Genomic DNA, 21,748 nt, shown 5'->3' with positions numbered 1-21,748 from the left:
TTTTACAGTCTCTTTTGGATCCTTCTATTACTTGAAGTCATGTTATGTAATCCGCTCATTTGCTGAGTATGCCAACTTGTATTTCCCAAGTGTTTTGTGATTTTTGATTGTGAGCTCATCTCCTGCTAGGATTTTTTTTTCCTGTGTAATTTCCATGCGGTCTGGGTTGCAGTTTCTCCCCAGAGTACTTTTACATTCATTTCCATCAGACACCTCAGGGATATTACTAGCCTGTGTCCAATTTCTGTGTTAATTTTTTTATCTTGTGGATTCTTCCCCATGTGGGTGTGGTAACTCAGAACTTCAAATCCACATACAGGGCAGGCTTGGAGTTTTAGCTTCTCATGGGAGAGTTTTCCTACAGCAAAAATAAATTATTTGCTGGAGTGGCTTGTCCTGACTGTGGTATGGCAAATAGGTAGCAGAAGGACTAGAAGGGCTGAGCCTGTTCATGGTAAAGCCAATTCCATCATAGGCTTTCCTGTGTCCAAAGCCTCTATGTTTTCAGCCTGGCCACACTGCCTTGAGTCCTTGTGAATACCAGGCACCCAAGAGACGTTGTGTAGTCTAGATACGCAGTGTTGCTGCAAGGTTGTGATTGGAAGGAGTCGGGGAGTATGCAGGGGTGTGAGGGGGATTGCTTCAGTCAGTACACAGACTTGGAGGGTCTGGATGATGCTTGGGCCTCAGAACGTAGCATGTGGCAGGAGCTCAGCTTCAGATCCTGGCTCCATCCTAAAATCCACAGTCTGGGAGGGGAGAAGGATCTGCTTTCCCCTGGGCATCACAGAGCTCATTTCCTGCTGCTCCCATAGCCACACTGCTATCATGCGGAGGTCTTCAGATGAAAAGTCCTGATGCTTTGAGAGGCAGCCTAGCCTGCGGTGAAGGACATGGGCCCCAAAGTCTGACTTCCTGAGTCCTAGTCTAGCTCCACCCCATACTTGCAAACTTCTCACAGTCACTGTACTTTGATTTTGTCATTCATAAAATGGAGCTTCAACAAGTGACTCCCCCAGAAGGCTAAGTGAGTTCATATCGTAAAGCAGCACTTCTCAAACAATAACATGCATATGAATTTCCTGCAGGTCCCATGAACATGAAGAAACTCATCCTGTCGGTCTGGGCTGGGGTCCAAGACTCTGCATTTCTAGCCAGCTCCTAGGAATGTGAAGCTGCTGGTCTAAGGACCATACTTTGAGTAGTGAGGTGTGAAAGTGCTTGGGGCAGAAGCTGACCTGTTCTGTAGGGTCAGTATATAAACGGGGACATCTTGCAGGGTATGTGCCATGCACTGCACTAAGCAGTCTACTTGCATCTTGTTTGTTGGTTCATCTGAGGTAGCTCTGAATTTTACAAATAGGGAGACCAGGAGAGGCTGTTGATTTCACCCCAGAACACCCAAGATACTGTGGGGTAGAAGTGGAGCTTGTGCCCAACCGTAGCCCCAGAGGCGCATGTGGACCTTCTGGAACCCCCTGTCATACGTCGGGGCTGGGGCTTTAGACTCTGCATTTCTGGCCACCTCCTGAGGGGTGTGTTGCTGCTGTTCCAAGGACTACACTTTGAGCAGCGAAGTTTGAAAGTGCTTGGGGCAGACAGAGCCTGTACCGTCTCAGCAGGAAGCTTTGAGCTGGCCAGTCTGTTAGCGCAGGCTCTGCCACTTCCTGACATGTTGCCTTGAGAAAGTCACCTTTCTCTCTGAGCCTCAGTTTCCCTTTCTATAAAATGGAGCTAATAATAATGCCCACCTCACAAGGGGTTGGGGGTGCAAGTACTCATGGGCAAGTGCTCTGTGACCTTCAGGCTCATCCAAAAATAGTTGCTCATGTGATGAGGAGCTGAATAGCCGGGCTGCATGCCTTTGAAGAGCGCAAACACAGTTAGCTTTCGTGGGGTGCAAACTTTTTGGTGGCAAACTCTTTACAGTCTTTTAAATGGTTTTCACAGGTGCCTTTTGAGTTGGCCTTGTAAAAGCTTCTAGGTGGGTGAGCAAGCAGCCTGCCTAATTTCCTCTGAAGTTGAGGAAAAGGGCTATGAGGGAGTTTCTGTGTGACTAAACAAGCAGATACTGAGTGTCCACCATACCCCAGGCACTGTGCTAGGCTCTGAGTATACACTGGAGAATAAGAGAGATGCAATTCCTGTCTTTATTAAAATAACAGTTGAGCAAGTGTGGACAAATAAAAGGCAGGAAACAAACAAGTAGTAGGTAAGACAGGTAAATGTATGATAAATGAAGAAAACAAATGGGGGTGCTGGGCAAGGGAGAATAGGGGGAGGAGAATAGGGTGGGTCATAGAAGGACTTTCAGAATCAAGGAGCCTGGGCAACCCCACAAGGGGTGGGGAGATTGGCATGTGCAAAGGTGATTAGGTGAATATAGGCTTGGCCCAGGGAAGACGTTCAAAGAAGGCTGCAGGGTCGTAAATGGGAGCTCTGGGCTCTCCTAGCTGCCCCACCCCTGCCTGTCCACCCCTGGGCTGGCTGCGTGCTCTGGGGCTGAGTCCTCTCCTTCTCCATAAATGGAAGGCCATGGCCAGATAGTGGGAATTTGCAGTGTCAAAGTGCATAGACTAGGCATTGTGTGAGCCAGGCCAGGGCTCAAATCCACCTCTAACACTTACCAACTGTGTGGCCTTGGACTAGTGTTATGACCCCTCTAGGCATCTGTTTCCTGGTCTGGAAGTAAGAATAGTGCCCACTCACTGGTGTTGGGGAGGCTGGAACCCATGTAGCAGGGTACCTGGCCTGCAGTACATGTTCACTGCTAAGGTAGCACTTGTTGGTCTTACCACTTACCAAGGGCGCCTGTGTCTGTCTCCCAAATTCTGTCCTGCCCTCCACCTGCCTAAGACAAGGTCATAGAGACCTAAAAATCCTAGGGCATACATGCAGGAGACCCAAGCAGGAGATTAGGGGAACTTGTCCCATGATGGCAGGGTGGCCAGCACAGTTCTTCCATGTCAGATGGCACCTTTACTGGCATGAAGAGGAGGAACAAAATGCCTTTTATCCAGAATTCATCACTACCTCCCAGGAATGTGAACCTGCAGGTGGCCATAGCATAACCTTTCCTTTCATTTATTCTTCACTGGAGGCCTTGAGAGTGGGTCCACCCACTTATAGATGGGGACATTGAGGATGAATAACCAGCATGGCTCAGGTCCCATGGCTAGTAAGGTGCAGAGCCAGAATTTGGACCAGGGGCTTGGAACTCCAGTGGGACATTGAACCCAGGTCTGGATCTGATTCCAAAGCCCACTTGCCATGTGGCACCTGCAGGCCGTGCGGGGTATGAGCTGGAGGAAAGATGAGCAAGGATGTATAATAATTAAATTGAGTCATCTAGAGATGGCTTACATCCCTCACTTGGGCTGTGCATGGATTTTTTCCACATCTTGTAAAGGGCTAAATAAGCAAATGCCAGAACAAGATTTGCAGAGATTTACCAAGGATTGAGTGACTCCAGGCCAGGCTTCCAGATCTGCAGCCAGTGACCACACTGCCTCCTTATTAGCACTCTTCTGCCTTCTCCGGGGATGGTGCTGGAGGGCTTTGGCTATGATAAGTGTTTTTCTCCTTGCTCTGGAGTCTTGCTTGTACTCAGGGGAGGCTCCCTGCACAGGCAGAAGCAGATTCCCTGGCCTCTACCCTCAGGGGGTCAGGCCTCTGGCTGTCTTGCAGTCTGAAAGCCCCAGGCTTACAGGATAGACACTTAACATCCCTGCAAATTCATCTCTGCCGGCAGATCATGAAAGAAGTCCGGCGAGCGCTCTGCAACGCAGCCACAGACGACAGCAAACTGCTGCTCCTCAGCGCAGTGGGGAGCGTGTTCTGCAGCGGCCTGGATTATTCCTACCTAATTGGCCGGTTGTCCAGCGACCGGCGAAAGGAGAGCACTCGGATTGCAGAAGCCATCAGGTGAGCTGTGCTCCTTTTCCCACACCTTGGGGTCCTGCCTAGGATTACCAAGTAAAAATACAGGCTGCTCAGTTACATTCAAATTTCAAACAACCAGGAATTTTATTTTTAGCATAAGTATATCCTGTGCAATATTCGAGGTCTGCTTACATTTTTAAAATGTTGGTTATTTATCTGAAATTCAAATTTTAATTGGGCATCCTATATTTTCATCTCTAACCATGGTCCTGCCAAAATTAGGGATGCTTTGCCCTCTCCGTTAGATCCCACTTTCATTCTTTTGATCGGAAAGATTTTTTATTTGCTATCAAGGCCTGAGTCTGGTAGTGGCCATGTGTTATCCACACTACTCCCGCCCCTTGCCTGATGGGGAGAGTCTCTGGTTGTCTGGTTGTTTATATGTCCCAGCACTGCCGTAGCTCAGCAATGGGGAGGTTGATGGAGGGGTTCCCTGGGCAGCTGTGTGTTTGCAGACCCAACGGGGTACAGAGTATTTCCCCCTTTCTAATTGCCCCTGGGCAAAAGTTGGGATCCTGGCGGTGACATCCAGTCCCAACAATGAGTACCCTTTTGGGACACTGAAGGGTAATTATTTCCCCATTCTTTATCAGTATATCAAAAGCAAGTGAGTGTCATTTCTAGACACTACGGCTGTTTAGCTGGTTTACAGCTGTCACCCAGTGTTCACCTGGCGGGGGCTGCTGTATCTTGCTTAGGAATCAGACAAGTCGCAATTCAGGAATGCCCCTGGTCACATGAGAAGGAACATTTACTCCACATGGTGTCACGGAGCCTCAGGCCACAAGTCAGGGATTTTCTGGGGCTTCCAGTCTCTATGGTTCTGTGGAAGGGCCACACAGAGGGAGGCTGATTCCCACGTGGCTATAGGGGGCTTTGAGGGGTTGCTTTGTCTCCAAGAGGTGATGCTAGGATGCTCTTGTGTGTGGAATTCTGAGTCCCTCTTCAGGGTGAAGCAGCCATTGGAGGCCCTGCTCCGAAATACCCGTGTGTTTCCTGTTGCAGAATCCTTGCCAGAAGAGACATGATGAGCCTGGGCACTGTTATGTGAAAGGTGTTGTGGTTATGGAGGCACAGGCTTCCTGGCTGTGCCCACACGGTTTGCGCTTTGCGTGGTCCCAGCTATGCCCTCTCACTACTGCCTTTCCATGTATCAAAGGGGGACTGCAGGATTTCCAGCGTGCTTCTCTCCTCATGCATGAGGCCACCAGAGCCCATCCAGAGAAACAAGTGCCCATTTTTGTGACCCGTGGAGCGTCAGTCATGGTCTTTATCTGGTTTACACATTTCAGTGGAGGTGTTAGTTGGATTTCCAGAAGTCCAGGGAAACCTGGCTGACACAGCCCCTCGTTTTCACTCCATGCACAAGCAGCTCATTAGCATGTAGACCCCTTGTAGTGAGTTGAAGTGTGGCCCCCAAAAGATATGTCCACGTGCCAATCCTTGGAACCTGTGGAGGTGACCGTATTTGGAAAAAGGCTCTTTGCAGATGTGATTAAGTTCAGAGTCCTGAGGTGAGATCATCCTGGATTGGAGTGTGGGCTCCAGACACAGAGAGAACTTACTTCATAAGAGGGGACACAGAGACAGGAGAAGGTAATGTGACAGAAAGGGAGAGCGTAGAGTCATGCAGCCTCAAGCCAAGAAACTCCAAGAATGGCCAGCAGCCACCAGAAACTGGGAGCGAGGCTTGTCACAGCTTCTCTGTCAGAACTTCCAGAAGGAACCAGCCCTGCCAACACCTTGAGTTTGGAGTTCTGGCCTCCAGAACTATGAGAGAATACCTTTTGATTGTTTTAAACTGCCAAGTTTGTGGTGACTGTTCCCTGGGAAACTAATACAGCCTGGAAGGAAATCATTAGCAGCTCAAAGAGCCCCATCTTTTCAGGCTCTCCTCTTAGGCAAGGGCCTATCCTGACCTCTGCCCAGCATCCTCAATGGCTGCTCCTTCTGGTGGGCAGCTGTTCACCTTTGCTGGATGGGGTCTATTAACAGATTATCCTGGGCAGCTGCAGGCAAGGTGGGACTCCCAGGCCAGCCCTGGGTTGACGGTGATGAGGCTTGTCCCAGCATGGGGAGGGCGTGGGGGTCCTTCTTGCATGCAGGAATAAGGTATTGTAGCTGGGTCACTGAAGGGATGGAAGCTGAACAGAAACAGGGTACCCAGGGGGTCAGGTCTCATGATGGATTTCCCCAGAGCCCCCACCGAATGGTTCCTTCCTGTGGCTTTGCACACCCAGTCTCTCTGGTGAGGGAAGTGTCTCTTTGACCTATCCCTGCATTTGTGTCTTAGATGTATCAAAGCTGAGGGGCAAAACCTTTTCTCCTGTCCCTGTAGCCTCTACCCATTGGGGTCTGCTGCGTGATACCTATGCATCTCTGGACTCTTGAGAACCAAATTCATGGAGAAAGAGGTGTCAGAGGCAGATGGGATTGCAAACATCAGCTGTAGGAGAACGTGGCTGGGGCCTGGGGCCCAAACTGGCTCCTGACTTTCCCAGCTGAGTAGTTCTGGGGAAACATGACCAGTGGAATTCAGACATTTGCCATCTCAGCAGGCAAGTGAGCTCCCCTTAGGCAGAGCACAGGGCAAGATGGCGGAGGCAGGAGGAATTCTTCTCGACGCTTCAAAGGGAGCAGAAGTTGCTAGTTCATGAACTAGCAAGGATGGGGGCGTGGGAAAGGAGATGTTCCCTGGACCACTGGTTCCCAGCCCTGATAGCACAGAGAGGCCCAAGGGAGCATTCCCAAGACCCTGATGCTTGGCAACACCCCCAGGGGACTCTGAGTTATTTAGGCTGAGGTGGGGCCAGCGCATCTTTTGATGTCAGTCTTCCTTGGTGGTTCTCAGGTGCAGCCAGGGTTGAGAACACCCACCCTATGCTAACCAGATTTCTGCACCACTGATTGAGAGCGCTAAGAGAAACACAAGATTCTTATTTTTATGCAAGAGAGAAAAGGTGGTTATTAAGGGGATGAGTGTGAGGAAGGAGGTGATACAGGCATGAGAGAGGTGAGAACGATGAGCGAAGATGGATGGAAGTGCAGAAGATGCGGCGTGTAGAGACAGATGCTCCCGGGGTTAGAAAGAGACTGCGGCTCGCCCATCAGCACCAAACTCTTTTAAGGCATCTCCAGCTCTCCCAACTCGGGAGTGCTGCCTTGGAGGCCACACTCTGGAGTTGGGGACACAAGGTGGCAGTGAAGCATTCTGCAGAGAACACTTTGTGGATTTCCAGAGTGGTGTCCTGAGAGAAGCGCACTGTCATTGAAAGGAGCTTGATTCATACTGCAAGTTCTGTGCCTGCTGCTGTGGACTTTCTAGGTGTATTAGCATACTTACAAGAAGTCTCTTATGAAAGAACTTCCTTCAAAATGTAGCAGGGCTAAAACGTTGTTTGGACATAGAACTGCCACCATCTCTTCTCTTAGGACACGCTCTTGGTAGGGCTGACCAGGCATGCCGCATGGCCTTGGCACCCCGGGAGTAGGTACTCTCACCCCCTCCTCATCCTTGCCTAAAGAAAACTTGCATACACGTGACTGGGACTGGTGACTGGGACTCATCACTCTGCAAATGTTTGATGAATGATCTAGCAGATTTGGGGAGAGCTCAGGTGATTTGTTCAGAAGCCTCTCTCCAGGATCCATCCTGAAAAGAGTCTGCCTCCTCTGAACTTGTCATAGGTGACAAGGTGGCTTGTTCAAACATGGTATTCAGGAAAGCAGTGTTGGCTAGCAGCTGCCCACATGGCCCCTGGAAGCAGACTGCCTGAGCTCAAAGCTGCCTCTGCACTTGCTGGTGGTGGAGCTTTGGGTATGTCATGGATCTCTCTGCGCCTATTAGCTCATCCAGAAAATGGGAACAATCAAAATGATGGTACTGGCCTCACTGGTGTGTTGCTAGGATAAAGAATAAAAAGATACTCTATGTGAAACACTCGGGCTATTCCTGGCACTAATATGTTCTTGGACTTCTTATTATGGTTGTTGTCACTACTGCTGGTACTTCCAGCCATGACTTCTAGCTAAGCTGAGTCTAAGACCAGGGAGTGGGTGCCTGGACTAAGGGGTGGGTTGGAGACTAAGGAGTGGCCTGCCAGGGACCTCTCTGGGTGCCCCAGGATGGTGGTCACTGTTTGGTCCTGTACTGGCTGACTTGGCTCTGAGCTTTGGCTGGGGGAGGGTTCTCCTCCATGCCTCTGGTTAAAGGGAGTGGGTAACTGGGTCACAGGAGAAATGCCGATTGCTCCAGGGGAAATTGAGACATTCCTGTGAGCAGAATTTTGCTGCTGGGTCACCTGTAGCCTAGGAGAATGGATCACAGACCAATTTGAGAATTGAATGAGGACTCTGTCCACCCTCCCCAGCAGATGCACTACCCATAATAATAGCAGCAGGGATTGCGTGCTCCCTGCATGTCAGCACTGGGCTAGCACCCTGCATGGACCGTCTCCTTGGATTCTTATTCAACTCCCTATCTGGGGCAACATCACTGATTTTCCCATTTTACAGAGGGAGAAAGTGAGGCTCCAGAGACCAGGCACCCTGTCCAAGCTCTCACCATTAGTTAGGGGCAGAACTGAGACTTCACTCTGAGTCTTTCAGATTCTGAAGTTGTTGCTCCTTCTGCCACATCAGTGCAGCCCAGCAGCTTTGTCAGGCAGAAGCCACAGGGGTCGGGTAGAGCAGAGGAAGCTGTGTGGGTCAGGTCAGCCTGATGGCCTTGGATGTGGGGGAAGGTGGCGTACAATTTTCCCCACGCAGCCCCGCCATCGCAGAAGGATCAGATATCAGAGCTGCAGGGCCCGTAATGCAATATCCTGTTTGCTGCTTGGCTCCCAGTGATAGAGATCTACTGCCCGAGGTGAGAGAAAGAGGATGGGGGGTGGCCTTCATTAAACATCGGGTGACATTTTCATATCAAGGAAATGAAGTGCGAGGCAGATTGGATGACACAGGAGGGGCTGGGGCGGAGGGTCAGAGCTCTGCACGCCTGGTCCCCTTTCCCTTGCGTCCCTGATTCCCTTTCATGGATCTCAGGTTGGAAAACACAGAATGAAAGGCTCTGGGGTCCTGCAGAGGAAAGCTCTGGAAAGTCACAAGGGCTGCAGTCCATTCCTGAAGGATGTCATGTGGTTGATGGAGCTGAGGTGGCAACAGTATCAGAGAGGCTTACAGGAGACCCACAGCAGGGAGGCTGTCTTGACAGGCACGGACCCTCTTTTATTAAAAACATCCAACAGAGGCGGAATGATGCATCGTTGGAATGTTATGGAGGGAATTCTGCACCGAGTGGAAGATACGGCCCCATGAGTCCTAAAGTCCTTCCCACCTCTGAGATCTAAGACTCTGAAATTGTATGAGGTCACTCAGGAATGGGATGTTTGACAAAAATCATCCAAACCCCCAAGGATTCTACAAAAAAGTCCATATCCCCCGCAGACCCCAAATTGCTTTCAGTGAAAAGCACTTGCAAAAATCAGTGACCTAACCGAAAACCTCACCATTAGGTTAGGAAGTGAGTGATGTCAGGAGATGGGCCACTGGAATACCAAGCTTCAGAAGTCATGGAGCCAGAACTTCCTCTCTGAAGTAGTACCTTTTGGGGGCCAGCAGGGCCTGAGAGCTAACTCCACCATATCAGGGAGTGTGATGCCTCAAGCATGAGTCAGAGGCACGTACTTTCATGATGACTTACGTAGATTGTAAGATACCTTCTACCCCCGCAGAACATTAAGTAGACTTCTCGCAGTTGAATCTGATCCCAGTATATCATTATGATATCCACAACTTTTGATAAGACTTGGGGGAAGGAACAGTATTGATTGAGAAGAGATAAATCATCTCAACTTTTTTTTTTTTTTTCCTGAGACAGAGTCTCGCTCTGTCTCCCAGGCTGGAATGCAGTGGCCCGATCTCGGCTCACTACAACCTCCACCTCCTGGGTTCAAGCGATCCTCCTGCCTCAGCCTCACAAGTAGCTGGGACTAGAGGCATCCGCCACCACACCCAGCTAATTTTTGTATTTTTAATAGAGATGGGGTTTCACCATATTGGCCAGGCTGGTCTAGAACTCCTGACCTTGTGATCTGTCCACCTCGGCCTCCCACAGTGCTGGGATTACAGGTGTGAATGACCCTGCCCGGCCTCGACTTTTGTATTAGTTAAGTATTAGCTGTTGTAACAAGTAAACCTCATATATAGAAATGTACTTCTTACATACATAAACCTAAAATAGATGTCACCATCAGCCTGTGGCTGTCTTCCCATTGGTGACTCAGGAACCTAGACTTCTTCCATCCTGTGGCTCGGCAAATGTCTTCCAAGACTGCTGTGCTCATCAAGATGAATGGGCTTGGAGGATGCCATGGTGGGAGGTTTGGTGTGCACCTGGAAGTGGTACTGGTGGGTTTTTGCTCACATCCTGTTTGGCCAGCACTTGATGACTTGGCCACAGCCACATGCAGTCGGAGACGGGAAATGGGAAATGTGGCCGGCCAGCAGACCTGGGAAGAAGAGGGAAAACAGGTTTGGTGAAGAGCTAGTTCACCATTGCCACACCTCTGCAGTCTTTGTTCTTGTTCTGGGAGACTCATGTATTTGCTCAACAGCTGTTTACTGAGTGCTAATTCCAATATTGATGGAAGCCAAGCGGTGCCCCAGGCAGACCTCTGGGTGTCCTTAAGGAGCTAAAGGGGAAGAAGAATCCAAAAACAAGCAAATAGGGTGATTGCAAATTTTGATAATGGTGTTTTCTAAGAACTCTCAGAGGCCCATGTGGCTCATGCACAGTGAGCAGGGGCAAGAGTGATGTGAGGGAAACCTGGAGAGGTAAGCTGAGGCAGGCCAAGGTCAGACCAAGGTCATGGGCATTTGGATTTTATTCTTGTGAGTTCTTACAGTTTCTAATCTTCCCTCTGAAAGTAATGAAGGATGCAGACTTTACTAGACATCTTGTGTCTTTCCTCCATGTCCAGATGAATATTAAAATTTTATAGATCATACATAGCAACTAGGAAAAGGCAAAAAGCCTTCTGAGGCAAAGGAAATAGAGGTCATTGCTGATGGCTCTGTGTAATTGGTAAAGGTACATGCCTTGCTCAGTGCAGAAGGGCAGGGAGAGAAAATATTGCCCAGTCTTGTAGCCAGGATTGTAGCTCCTGCCTACAGGGAACCCAATTTTAGTCAGAGCCATCCTAACATATTCAGCATTTTAGAACCACCCTTGATGAGTCTGGCATCGCTGCAGGTAATTCAGAATCAGACCAACCTAGATGTGATTTTTGAAAGAAAAATGTCATCAATCCCAACACGTACCCACCATCTGAAGCTTGAAGTCCCTCTACAGCATCACCCAGCATAATCATTGAGCTAAAATGCAAATACCTCCAGGAATGAGGAATTCATACCCCACAAAGCCACTCCATTCACCTTTGGCCAGAGATGTTAGAACATTCTTTCTCTCTTTTAGTTGAAATATGCCTCCCTGTTACACCTTCCCTGTGGTTCTGCTTCTGCACCTTAACATTCAGGTTGACTTCCTTAGGATATATACAAATTCTGTCAATATCTAGGGTGCCCATATAACTTACTGTGTAAGCTATGGCTTTTGAGAGTGGAAGGAGATGGTAACTGGGTGCAGTGCTAGGACATGGGGCATGAACTGGGGCAATCTGAGCAAACCAGGACGTGCAGTGACCCCATCAGTATACCTCAGAAAATCTGACAGCTGGTGGTTCCATGCCCAGGCAATGAGGCCCTTGCCTGGCACCTCTCACCTCTGATGACCTGAGGGTGCTCCTCACAGCACGTGGGAGAGTCAAGGGTTCCAGTGGGGCTTAGCAAGCTGTAGTCACCTGTTCAAGAGGATCTTCTTTCTCTCCCAGGGACTTTGTGAAGGCCTTTATCCAGTTTAAGAAGCCTATCGTGGTGGCCATCAATGGGCCGGCCCTGGGCCTGGGTGCCTCCATCCTGCCCCTCTGTGACATCGTGTGGGCCAGTGAGAAGGCCTGGTTCCAGACGCCCTATGCCACCATCCGCCTCACGCCTGCTGGCTGCTCCTCCTACACCTTCCCCCAGATCCTGGGCGTCGCGCTGGTAAGCCTCCTGTGATACCTGGATTCGGGTCCCAGCAGGATCCTTCCTCTGCCTTGGGTTTAGGGGCTCTTCATGGGGCTAGAAACCTGAGGGTGTTGTCAGCCTGCAGATTGGCTTGGCTGCCTCATGTCCTTCACGCCTTCAGTGCCAGATGGAGTAGCCCGGCCTGAGAAGATGGCGATGATGTCAGTGTATGGACCATGCACTCTGCATGGTGTCTCAATTATTCGTCACTCCAACCCCCTGAAGGCGTGTCTTAGGATTGGCTGGGTGCTGTGACAAGCAGCCCACGGTCTCAGTGGCTTTAACAACAAAACTTGCCTTCATACTCTTGAGTGGTCCAGCATAGGTGTAGGGGCCACCCACACTCTCTGGGGACCCAGGTGTCTCCCGTCCAGCAAATGTGCCCTCACTTCCAGCCAATGGGAGAGAAGAGAGAGCCAGAAGCATCACCCTGGAGGGCTTCATGGGCCAGGACAGCAGGGGCGTCTTCACCTCCACTCATGTGGTATTGGCCATGACTCAGCTTCTGGCCACATGCGCCTGCAAGGGAGGCCGGGAGACGTAGCCCAGCGCATGTCCCGCAAGAAGAGGGAAAGGATTCAGTGAACACAAAGCAGTCTCCACCCTATGTGGAAACAGTTGCGATTTCCATCTTACAGATGGAACGTTAAGCTCAGAGAAGTCGTGTCACCAGGTGGGGCAGACAGAGCCACTGTCCAACAGAGGCGGCAGAGTCCACTGTAAGCTGTGGTCAGATTCTGCACCAACATCCAGAAGCAAGTCTGGACAGGGGAGAGCAGTGATGACAGCTGGCACGTAGGAAGCACTTGCTGTGTGCTGGGCTGGGCTGTCAACGCAGTCCACGCCCCTGTGAGGCAGGACAGCTGTGATCCCCATTTTGCGGATGTGGAGACTGAGGCTAGAGAGGTTTAGTGAGTTGTCTAAAGGCATGCAGTGGTAATGCCAGTTGTGGGATTTGAGCACGAACTGGCTGGTTCCACTGTCTGTGCTCCGAACCCAGCCTGTTATTAAATAGGTCCCACATCTGAGGGGTTAATCTGAGATTAGCTGTCAGGACCAGGGAGGGATTCAGAACGTGTAGCTGGTCCAAGTAGGCGTTGGAGACACCATGCTGCTGGGTCTGGGCTTCCTTTGACGGCTCCTCCCCTGTGGACTCTCAGGCAGCCTCTGCTGTTCAGAGCAGCCACGAACTCTGAACTCAGCTCTGATGGGCTAATCCTTATTTCATAAGCACGGGTCCCAGCTGGATCTCAGAAGGTTCTCAGGGAGTCCCCTCCTTCCAGCCCCCTCTAGCCAGTCAGCTCCCTTTTTCCTCTCCCTTTCTTCAAATACTGCAAATCCACTAAGTGCCCGGCTCGCCACACCCACCAGGAGTCCAGGGGTGAACAAAAACCCTGCTCTTCAGACCTTCTATTCCCCAGCTCTCTGTCTTGGAAGGAGGTCCCACCTTGTTCAGAGAGGACCCCTTTGAGCAGGTGATATTTGAACAGATGCAAGAATTCCAGGCAGAGGATGCATGAAGGGAAGAACAGGGTAGGGAGTGGGCCTGGCAGGCCCTGGGTTGAGAGTGGTCAGGTCAGTGTGGCTGGGGCCTGGTGAGGATGGTGGGGAGGGGGCGAGGGATGAGGCCATGGCAGTGGCGTGGAGTGGCCCCTGCGAGCCTGGCATGCCGGGGAGGGTGCTGGGCCTTCTGTGTTGTGCCTGCCTCAGCAAGGTCTGCCCGGGGTCCACTGGGGGCATCTGCCAGCAGATGCCATAGGTCACAGGAGACCCACAAAACTGCCAGAGAAGCACCCCTTAGGTGACAGGGCCAAACTCTGCAACCCCAGAGAAAAGGCCGAGTGCTGCCTCCCGGCCCTGCAAAGTGTGCTGGGAGCTTGGTGCTGTCATCATGCCTCTTGGACAGCAGAGAAGATTGTGGCTTTGTGACGTTAAGTCACTTGCCCAGAGTCACATGCCAGTGACTAAACTCTGTTTATGTTCTTGTTTTCTTAGCTCTAGCATGGGTTGTTTGTTAATTTTATGGGTCTTCACCAGGGACACCCTACCTCTGCCCAAGAATCCCCTTTCTCTCTGAGTCCTTAGGCTTCTGGATAATACCCTTAAGTTCCCTCTTCAAAAGAGAACAGTCCATTGTGGCCCCACGGCGATTGTGAATTGTTCCTTTTTAGGAACAGACTCCAGGATGTTTCTTTTGATGTCTTGATTTTATCGGAAGGTCAACACCCACCTTTGACATTACTCTCATGCTCTTGAGGCAGCTCCGCACATTCTCAGGACTGTGGCTGTTGCACCTAGGCAAGCACCTGTGGAAGGGCAGGTGCTTTTACACTGGATTTCTTCCTCCTCTTCCTTTGCAGTTCCATCCCCCATTGTTTCCACCTGAGGGCCTGCAAGCCCATTCTTCTCATCTCTCAAGTCCTGCTTTTGTTACAATAGTGAGGCTGATAAGCATTGTCCCTTTTCCTTCCTTGATATTCCTCCTTGTTCTGTTTTGAAAATGACATCATGTCCAACAATGATAGTCTGGATTAAGAAAATGTGGCACATATACACCATGGAATACTATGCAGCCATAAAAAATGATGAGTTCATGTCCTTTGTAGGGACATGGATGAAATTGGAAACCATCATTCTCAGTAAACTATCGCAAGAACAAAAAACCAAACACCGCATATTCTCACTCATAGGTGGGAATTGAACAATGAGATCACATGGACACAGGAAGGGGAATATCACACTCTGGGGACTGTGGTGGGGTGGGGGGACGGGGGAGGGATAGCACTGGGAGATATACCTAATGCTAGATGACGAGTTAGTGGGTGCAGCGCACCAGCATGGCACATGTATACATATGTAACTAACCTGCACAATGTGCACATGTACCCTAAAACTTAAAGTATAATTAAAAAAAAAAAAGAAAAAAAAAAAAAGAAAATGACATCACCAACCATAACAAAAATAGCAAATTTCTGCTACCCCTTCTGCACTACCAGGCCCTGTTCTAAGCACCTCTCAGTTAACCTTGCCTCTGTGCTGGGAGCTTGGTGCTGTCATGATGCCTCTTGGACAGCAGAGAAGATTGTGGCTTTGTGACGTTAAGTGATTTGCCCAGAGTCACACATCAGTGACTAAACTCTGTTTATGTTCGTTTTCTTAGCTCTAGAGTGGTTATTTGTTAATTTTATGGGTCTTTACCAGGGACACCCTACCTCCACCCAAGAATCCCCTTTCTCTCTGAATCCTTAGTCTTCTGGATAATACCCCTAAGTTCTCTCTTCAAAGAGGGCACTGCAGGGTGTGGTGTCTGAGGGGTGGCCAGGAGCCTTTCCGTATGAATGGGGGCCTTGCCTTGTAACTCACACCTGCCAGGGAGTAGCTTCCAGTGGATCTGAATCCAGGTACATTGGAGCAGATATGGCCATTTGCCCCTTCTCCGAGCGAACTTCTGCTGAGTTCATTTGACTGAGGTGTTCTTCAGAAAGCATCAAGTCCTCCATTTGTGTTCAAATCTTGAACCAAGCAAGCATGTACTAAGACTTATTATTGACATAAAAGATTGCCGTCTACTCTGGCATGAAAGATTGTCTTCTGGGTCATCACGAACCATCAGTGACACAACCAGAACTCAGTGGGGGAACTTACGCATAGCTCTGGAGGCCCGAGAGTGCCTGGCATTTCAACGTCAACCCGAGAGGAGCTAGCACGTAGAGGCAGGAGAGAAGAGCAGGTGGGGAAGGCGTTGCCGGCCGTGCGGACCCTATCACATGGATTTGACCATTACGCCCTAATTATCAGTCACTGTCTGTCAGTTGCAGCTTATTACTATCATGTTCTCTGTCTGTGCCTAGGACTTTATCTATATAGCTCCTCCCAGACCTTGTATGACAGCTGAAAATTTCAAAGCAAAAGGAAATTCTCTGGGGAGTGTGGTACAGAGATATCCCAGGTCACCAGACCCCAGGGAAGATTGCTCTCTGCCCTTCAAGACTGGGCAGTGCCCTTGCCCAGCCCTGAGCTGCTGGGAGAGATGCACGTCTCTGCCTTGGTATTGTGGTGTTATTCACGACCTTTTTGGCTGCCAGTGATGGAAGTGCTTTAAGCAGTTTAATTTTTTAAAAAGGAGCTTAATGGTTCTCCCAGCTGGAAAGCAGAAGTGGCAGTTCCCTTGGGGAGACAGGGCTGGGGAATTCGTGTACCATCAGGTCTCTCTCTCTTTCTCCTAATCTTTCTCTCTCTTTCTCTCTTCCCCTATTTCTCCTTTCCTTGTGGCCCCACCTCTCCACAGGCCGGGACACAGCCATGGATGGTCCTTGGGCTCACTGATGTTAGCCTGCACTCACAGGGGAAGAAAGACTTTTCTACCACACCTGCAGCTGGAAACCCCACTTGAGCTTTATTATCTAGAAGGGAGCATTTCTTTCTCCCTGGGCTGTTGTGGGCTGGGTGCATTTCAGTGCCAATGATGTCATCACGGCTGGGTCATCAGCTCTGAAATCTACCCAACCCACAACCCATGCCCATGGGTCTGCCACCAGAAATGGGGAGGGGTGTGGGGCATACAGAGTCACAGTAAATAGACAGCTCCTTTGGGGAATTTAATGAAAGCTGTGGACCTTCTGCTCATGGACACAAACATTTCCATACAATTCCCAAAGCTTATCTGACCCCAAAATAAGATAAGGATCTGGAAGGCAAGATGCCTTCCAGAACTGGGATGGTTGCAGGTGGCAAGCCCTGGACCAGCTGAGGGACATGGGTGGACCTCCAGGCCCTCAGTCTTCACCTGCTTTTGCTTTTTCAGGCCAATGAGATGCTGTTCTGTGGGCGGAAGCTCACCGCCCAGGAGGCCTGCAGCAGGGGGCTGGTGTCACAGGTCTTCTGGCCCACCACGTTCAGCCAGGAGGTCATGCTGCGGGTCAAGGAGATGGCATCCTGCAGTGCCGTGGTGAGTTCCTGCGCCTCCTGCATGCTTGTCCTTTTGATAGACCCATTTTACAGATGAGGACAGCAAGGCTCAGAGGGCTTCATTGACTTGCCAGAGGTCGCACAGGGAATAAGCAAAAGACCCTTTGCAATTTAACAAATGCCTTTTCTCAGTATTGACAACTTCAATCAGAGGGAGACAGTCAGCATTATTACAAATTCTCCATCATCTCCAGGCAGAGAAACCTCACAGGAGAGAGGGATACTCTAGGGTAGCGTCACTGCTTTCAAAGAAAGTCCTAAACACTGCAAAAACGCAAAACATCTATAGCTTTCAAAGAAACGAGAAGCAAAGGCCAATAAGGATAAAAGGTATTGAACCCATCCGGAAGATGACTAGAGAAAGCTGTACACACCATGCCTCTATTTCATTTCTTTTCTCCACCGACTGCTCGTCACATTTAAATGTCACTGTTTGAAGATGCACTGAAAAATACATAAACAAATAACACCTCTGCAGAGGCAGTGGTTTTTAATTAAGTGTTGATTTTATCTCCTAACAGTCACTCAGAGCGCGGCAGGGGAATATCCTGTGGGAAGGTGGAGACAAGGCCACTCCTGCGGCCCCAGGGCTGGTTCCAGAGCTGAGAGAGGCATTTTGGGAGATTGAGGCTCTAGGACTCGCTCTGTGCTTGAGAAACAGGGAGCTGCTGCGTGCATTTTTGGGGCCAGACCCTTGCCCCTCCCTTCTTTGTCTCCCTCTGCCTGTGTTCACACCCAGCTGTCATGCTTCTCCTGCTGGGCCTCATCCCTGACTGTTGGCACCTACTGTGTTTAAGTCTTGCCCCCTGCAAGCTGAACAGACAGTGCCCGCGGGGTGAGGGTGACGGTGGGGGGTGGCGGTCTCCAGGTTGTTAGTCAACACTCACGTGGGCCACGGGCATTTCTGATCTCTTCACGTGGATTCTCTTTTAATCTTACTAATAACTAGGGTCACCAATTTGCCCCACCTTGTCTGGGACTCTCCTGGTGTGAGGACTGAAAATCCTGCATCCCAGGAAACTCCATTGTTCTCACGCTGCTGATAAAGACATACCCGAGACTGGGTAATTTATAAAGAAAAGGAGGTTTAATAGATTCACTGTTCCATGTGGCTGGGGAGGCCTCACAATCATGGCGGAAGGCCAAAGTCATGTCTTACATGGCAGCAGACAAGACAGAAGTGACAACCAAGTGAAAGGGGAAACCCCTTATAAAATCATCAGATCTCTTGAGACTTATTCACTATCAGGAGAACAGTGTGGGGGAAACTGCCCCCGTCATTCAATTATCTCCCACAGGGTCCCTCCCACAACGTGGGAATTATGGGAGCTACAATTCAAGATGAGATTTGGGTTGGGACACAGGCAAACCATATGCCTCTTAGTCGTGGGCAAACAGGGGTGGTTGATCACCCTGGGGTTAGCTTCATGGAGAGACAGGTAGAAATTCTAAGCAGAGGAAGTGGCAAGAGTGAGGGCACTCAAGACAGGAAATCCACAGGGAGTGTAGGCAGCGGTGTGCAGTCAGGTGGCACGGGGATGCTAGGAAACATGTGACTGAAAAGGAGGGTGGGAGACTGGCCTGCAAGCTGCATGGAGGGGTTTGGCCTGTTCTGTGGCAGGGAAGAGAGGCTCAGGTGAAACCAAGTGTTGAAGGACACCTGAGGGGACAGGCTCTTAGGACAAGGAATACTGCAAGGAGGTCTCTGCTGCCAAAAGCTGTGAATTCAGGAATGCTGGGGGGGGTTTCCCAAGAAAGGAACTACTCCAGCAGAGTAAGGCCCATGGCCTCTGGGAGACGGTGCTCTTCGAGGCCATTCCAGGGGGAAAGAGCCAGCTGGGTCTGGCAGCTCATCCCACCACCTGCAGCCTCTAGCCCAGGCAGGGGAGTGAGGGTGCAGCCCCTCCCAGTCTGCTGGAGCCAGGGAGCTGCCATCTTGCTTCTTTCTGTTTGAGGGCATTTCAGGAGAGGCTGGTGGAGGCCAGCGAAGAATGCACGAAGGCCTGACTTCTGGCCGTAACGTCTGCCAGAGGGCGGCAGCAGCAGCGTGGCTGTTGGAATCAGCCAGACCAGGTTTTCCTGCTCCTTCTACCCCTGAGTGGTCAGGCAGCCCTGGGCCACTTTACATCATGGAGCTTTGGGTTCTGCATCTGTAACATGGGGATCAAAAGACTACTTACTTGCAGGGTTATCATGAGAAGTAAATGAAAGAATTCAGGAAAAGTATTTCTCTTAGATCCTGTTGGATAATGGTGATCATAGTGGCATTATTATAGTTATTACAAATATTACTACAATCATTACTCATTACTATTATTAGTATTACTATTACTGTTATGAATTTTTACTCACTACTATGATTATTACTATTGTTACTGTGATTATTGCTCATTACTAAGACTATTACTATGATTATTGTTCATTAATATGATTACTGTTACTATGATTATTACTCATCACTATGATTATTACTATTGTTACTATGATTATTGCTCATTGCTGTGATTATTATTGCTATTGTTACTATGATTATTGCTCTTTGTTGTGACTGTTATTACTATGATTATTGCTCATTACTATGATGATGGTAGTAATCATCATAGTAATAACACTGTGGGATTAATAATATATTTACATAATGTGTATATATTATATATAATACATATACATAATTATATATTATACATATACATAATATAATATGTATATATTATAGTATATATACATATATACGTGTGTTTACCTATATACATATGTGTTTATACGTATATATAATGTATATAATACATAATATGTGTATATACATAATACTTTAGTAATGAATAATCATAGATCATTTATGATCATTTATCATAGCTGTGGACAGCAGCTACTACATTTATAACCATGATTACTATGATCATTATTACTCATTACTACAATTATTACTATGGGTGTGATGATTGTTATTCATTCCTATGATTTTTACTCTTTACTATAATGATTATGAAGGTGATAGCTTTGAGTGTTATTAGTTGTTACTACCATGATTACTAACATTGTAGCCTGAACACGGGGCATTGCTCTCAGGGTGGGTTGTATGTGACAACCATTCGTTCATTTCATCGTCTTATTCTGTGTTCTCAGTGATCCTTGAGTTATTGCCAACAGATCATGAAAATGAATCACGGGAGGTTAAAACAGTGTCTCCCACACTTTTTCATGACACGTATAGAGAAGGACTCTGTGTTTGTATCATCGTTGGGCAACAGGCAAGCCTCTAGTGGTCTGGGGTGACATGGGCCCCACTGGGCCATCCCAGGGCCTCACAGTGTTCACGTCTTGACACATCTGGGATCCATTCATGGCTGTGCTGGAAACATGGGACTGGGAAGGCCCAGGCTGGAGGAGGCAGCCTTCTCTGGCTGTGAGTATGGGAGGTTGGCCGGTGCCCCATGGGCCAGGTACCTAGTTCTGGAGCAGAGTCCCTGGTGCCCGGCTAATCAGGCCTGTCTATTTCCCTCTAGGTGTTAGAGGAGTCCAAATGCCTCGTGCGGAGTTTCCTGAAATCAGTGCTGGAAGACGTGAACGAGAAGGAATGCCTCATGCTCAAGCAGCTCTGGAGCTCCTCCAAAGGCCTTGACTCCCTTTTCAGCTACCTGCAGGACAAAATTTATGAAGTCTGAGGGGCCCCAGCTCACGGGCCCCCAATTTCCAGCTCTGCCCTGTGTTTCGGAAACCAGAGCACAGTGTCTGCCCCGGCCAAGGAGTTTGTCAAGGTGTCTCTTTATGCGTAGGGTTGTGTCCATTTCCTCGTGTCCTTTGGTTGCTCCTCCTTGGTTTGATTTTGTGTAATGGATGGAAAACGCAGCATACTTGGCCTCCCCCACCTCCCTGCCCTTCCTGGCCAGAGAGCTGTCCGGGGCTGTATCTTCCCAGGGCTCCGCCAAGCGCCGCTGTCCTTTCCCCACTTGCTGAAATGCACCATCACGGTCCAGGAAGGGGAAGACCACTTTCCCATTCTTCTGACTCAGGCTGTGTCTACACAGTGCCTCTGACTTGGAGACTTGGCCATCATGGCTCTCTCTGGTTGTATTTAGATCGGGTGTCAGAGGACGACCAATCTTAGGGAATTTCCTGACCAATGAGCAAAATGATTGTGCACACCTGGCCTCAGTCTCCTTTCCGACGCAAATCTGTGTGACTATTAGGGCTTGGTCTTAAAACCCAATCGAGTGATTTACAAACCCAGATATTGTACATTTAGAAATGTTTTGTTAAATATATATTTTTAAAACAATGTAAGTGGAAATTCTGATAATTTATGTGTATTATATGTAAAGCTAGTTTTGCAAAAACAAACTACTAGGGAAATGTTTTTTCTTTCCTTGGACTTATTTTATTTATTTATTTTTGTTTATATATTGTGATGTCTGTTGTTCACACAGATACTATTTTCATACTACCCTGGACCAAATCCCACACAAGGTTCATGCCGTTTGGTGCATTCTAGCAATGAACCATGTAGAAATAAAGTTTAGAGAGATGAAAACAGAAGGATTTCTGTGGACAAAAGGAATAGCGCTGCACCTCTGTGTAAAACGGTTCTCAGCTGTAATAATAGAATACTAGTTCCTTAGGTTTGTCCTTAGGAGACATCTTGGGAGAGTTTTTTCTTCCCTCTGCTGTCTTTAAGGAGTTAAAGGGCCCTCTTAGCCTGAACGATCCTGAAACA

The 21,748-nt window shown here is 49.1% G+C and overlaps 1 protein-coding gene across 3 annotated transcripts in view; it reads left to right on the top strand.

Moving 5' to 3' along the window:
* CDYL2 (chromodomain Y like 2) overlaps window positions 1-21,313 on the top strand; it is a 207,597-nt gene extending 186,284 nt beyond the window's left edge. For 2 of the 3 annotated variants that reach the window (XM_016928528.4, XM_016928529.4), the window contains exons 4-7: window positions 3,752-3,924; window positions 11,832-12,042; window positions 16,871-17,014; window positions 20,541-21,313. In XM_016928528.4, the coding sequence (XP_016784017.2) occupies window positions 3,752-3,924; window positions 11,832-12,042; window positions 16,871-17,014; window positions 20,541-20,699 (687 nt within the window). In that variant the 3' untranslated portion in view covers window positions 20,700-21,313. 3 annotated transcript variants of the gene reach the window in all.
* The last annotated feature ends 435 nt before the right edge of the window (window positions 21,314-21,748 follow it).

This window comes from Pan troglodytes, chromosome 18, assembly GCF_028858775.2.
Source record: "Pan troglodytes isolate AG18354 chromosome 18, NHGRI_mPanTro3-v2.0_pri, whole genome shotgun sequence".
Lineage (NCBI taxonomy): Eukaryota > Metazoa > Chordata > Mammalia > Primates > Hominidae > Pan > Pan troglodytes.
Note: the sequence above shows the minus strand (reverse complement) of the source record. Positions and strands in the feature narration are given on the sequence as shown.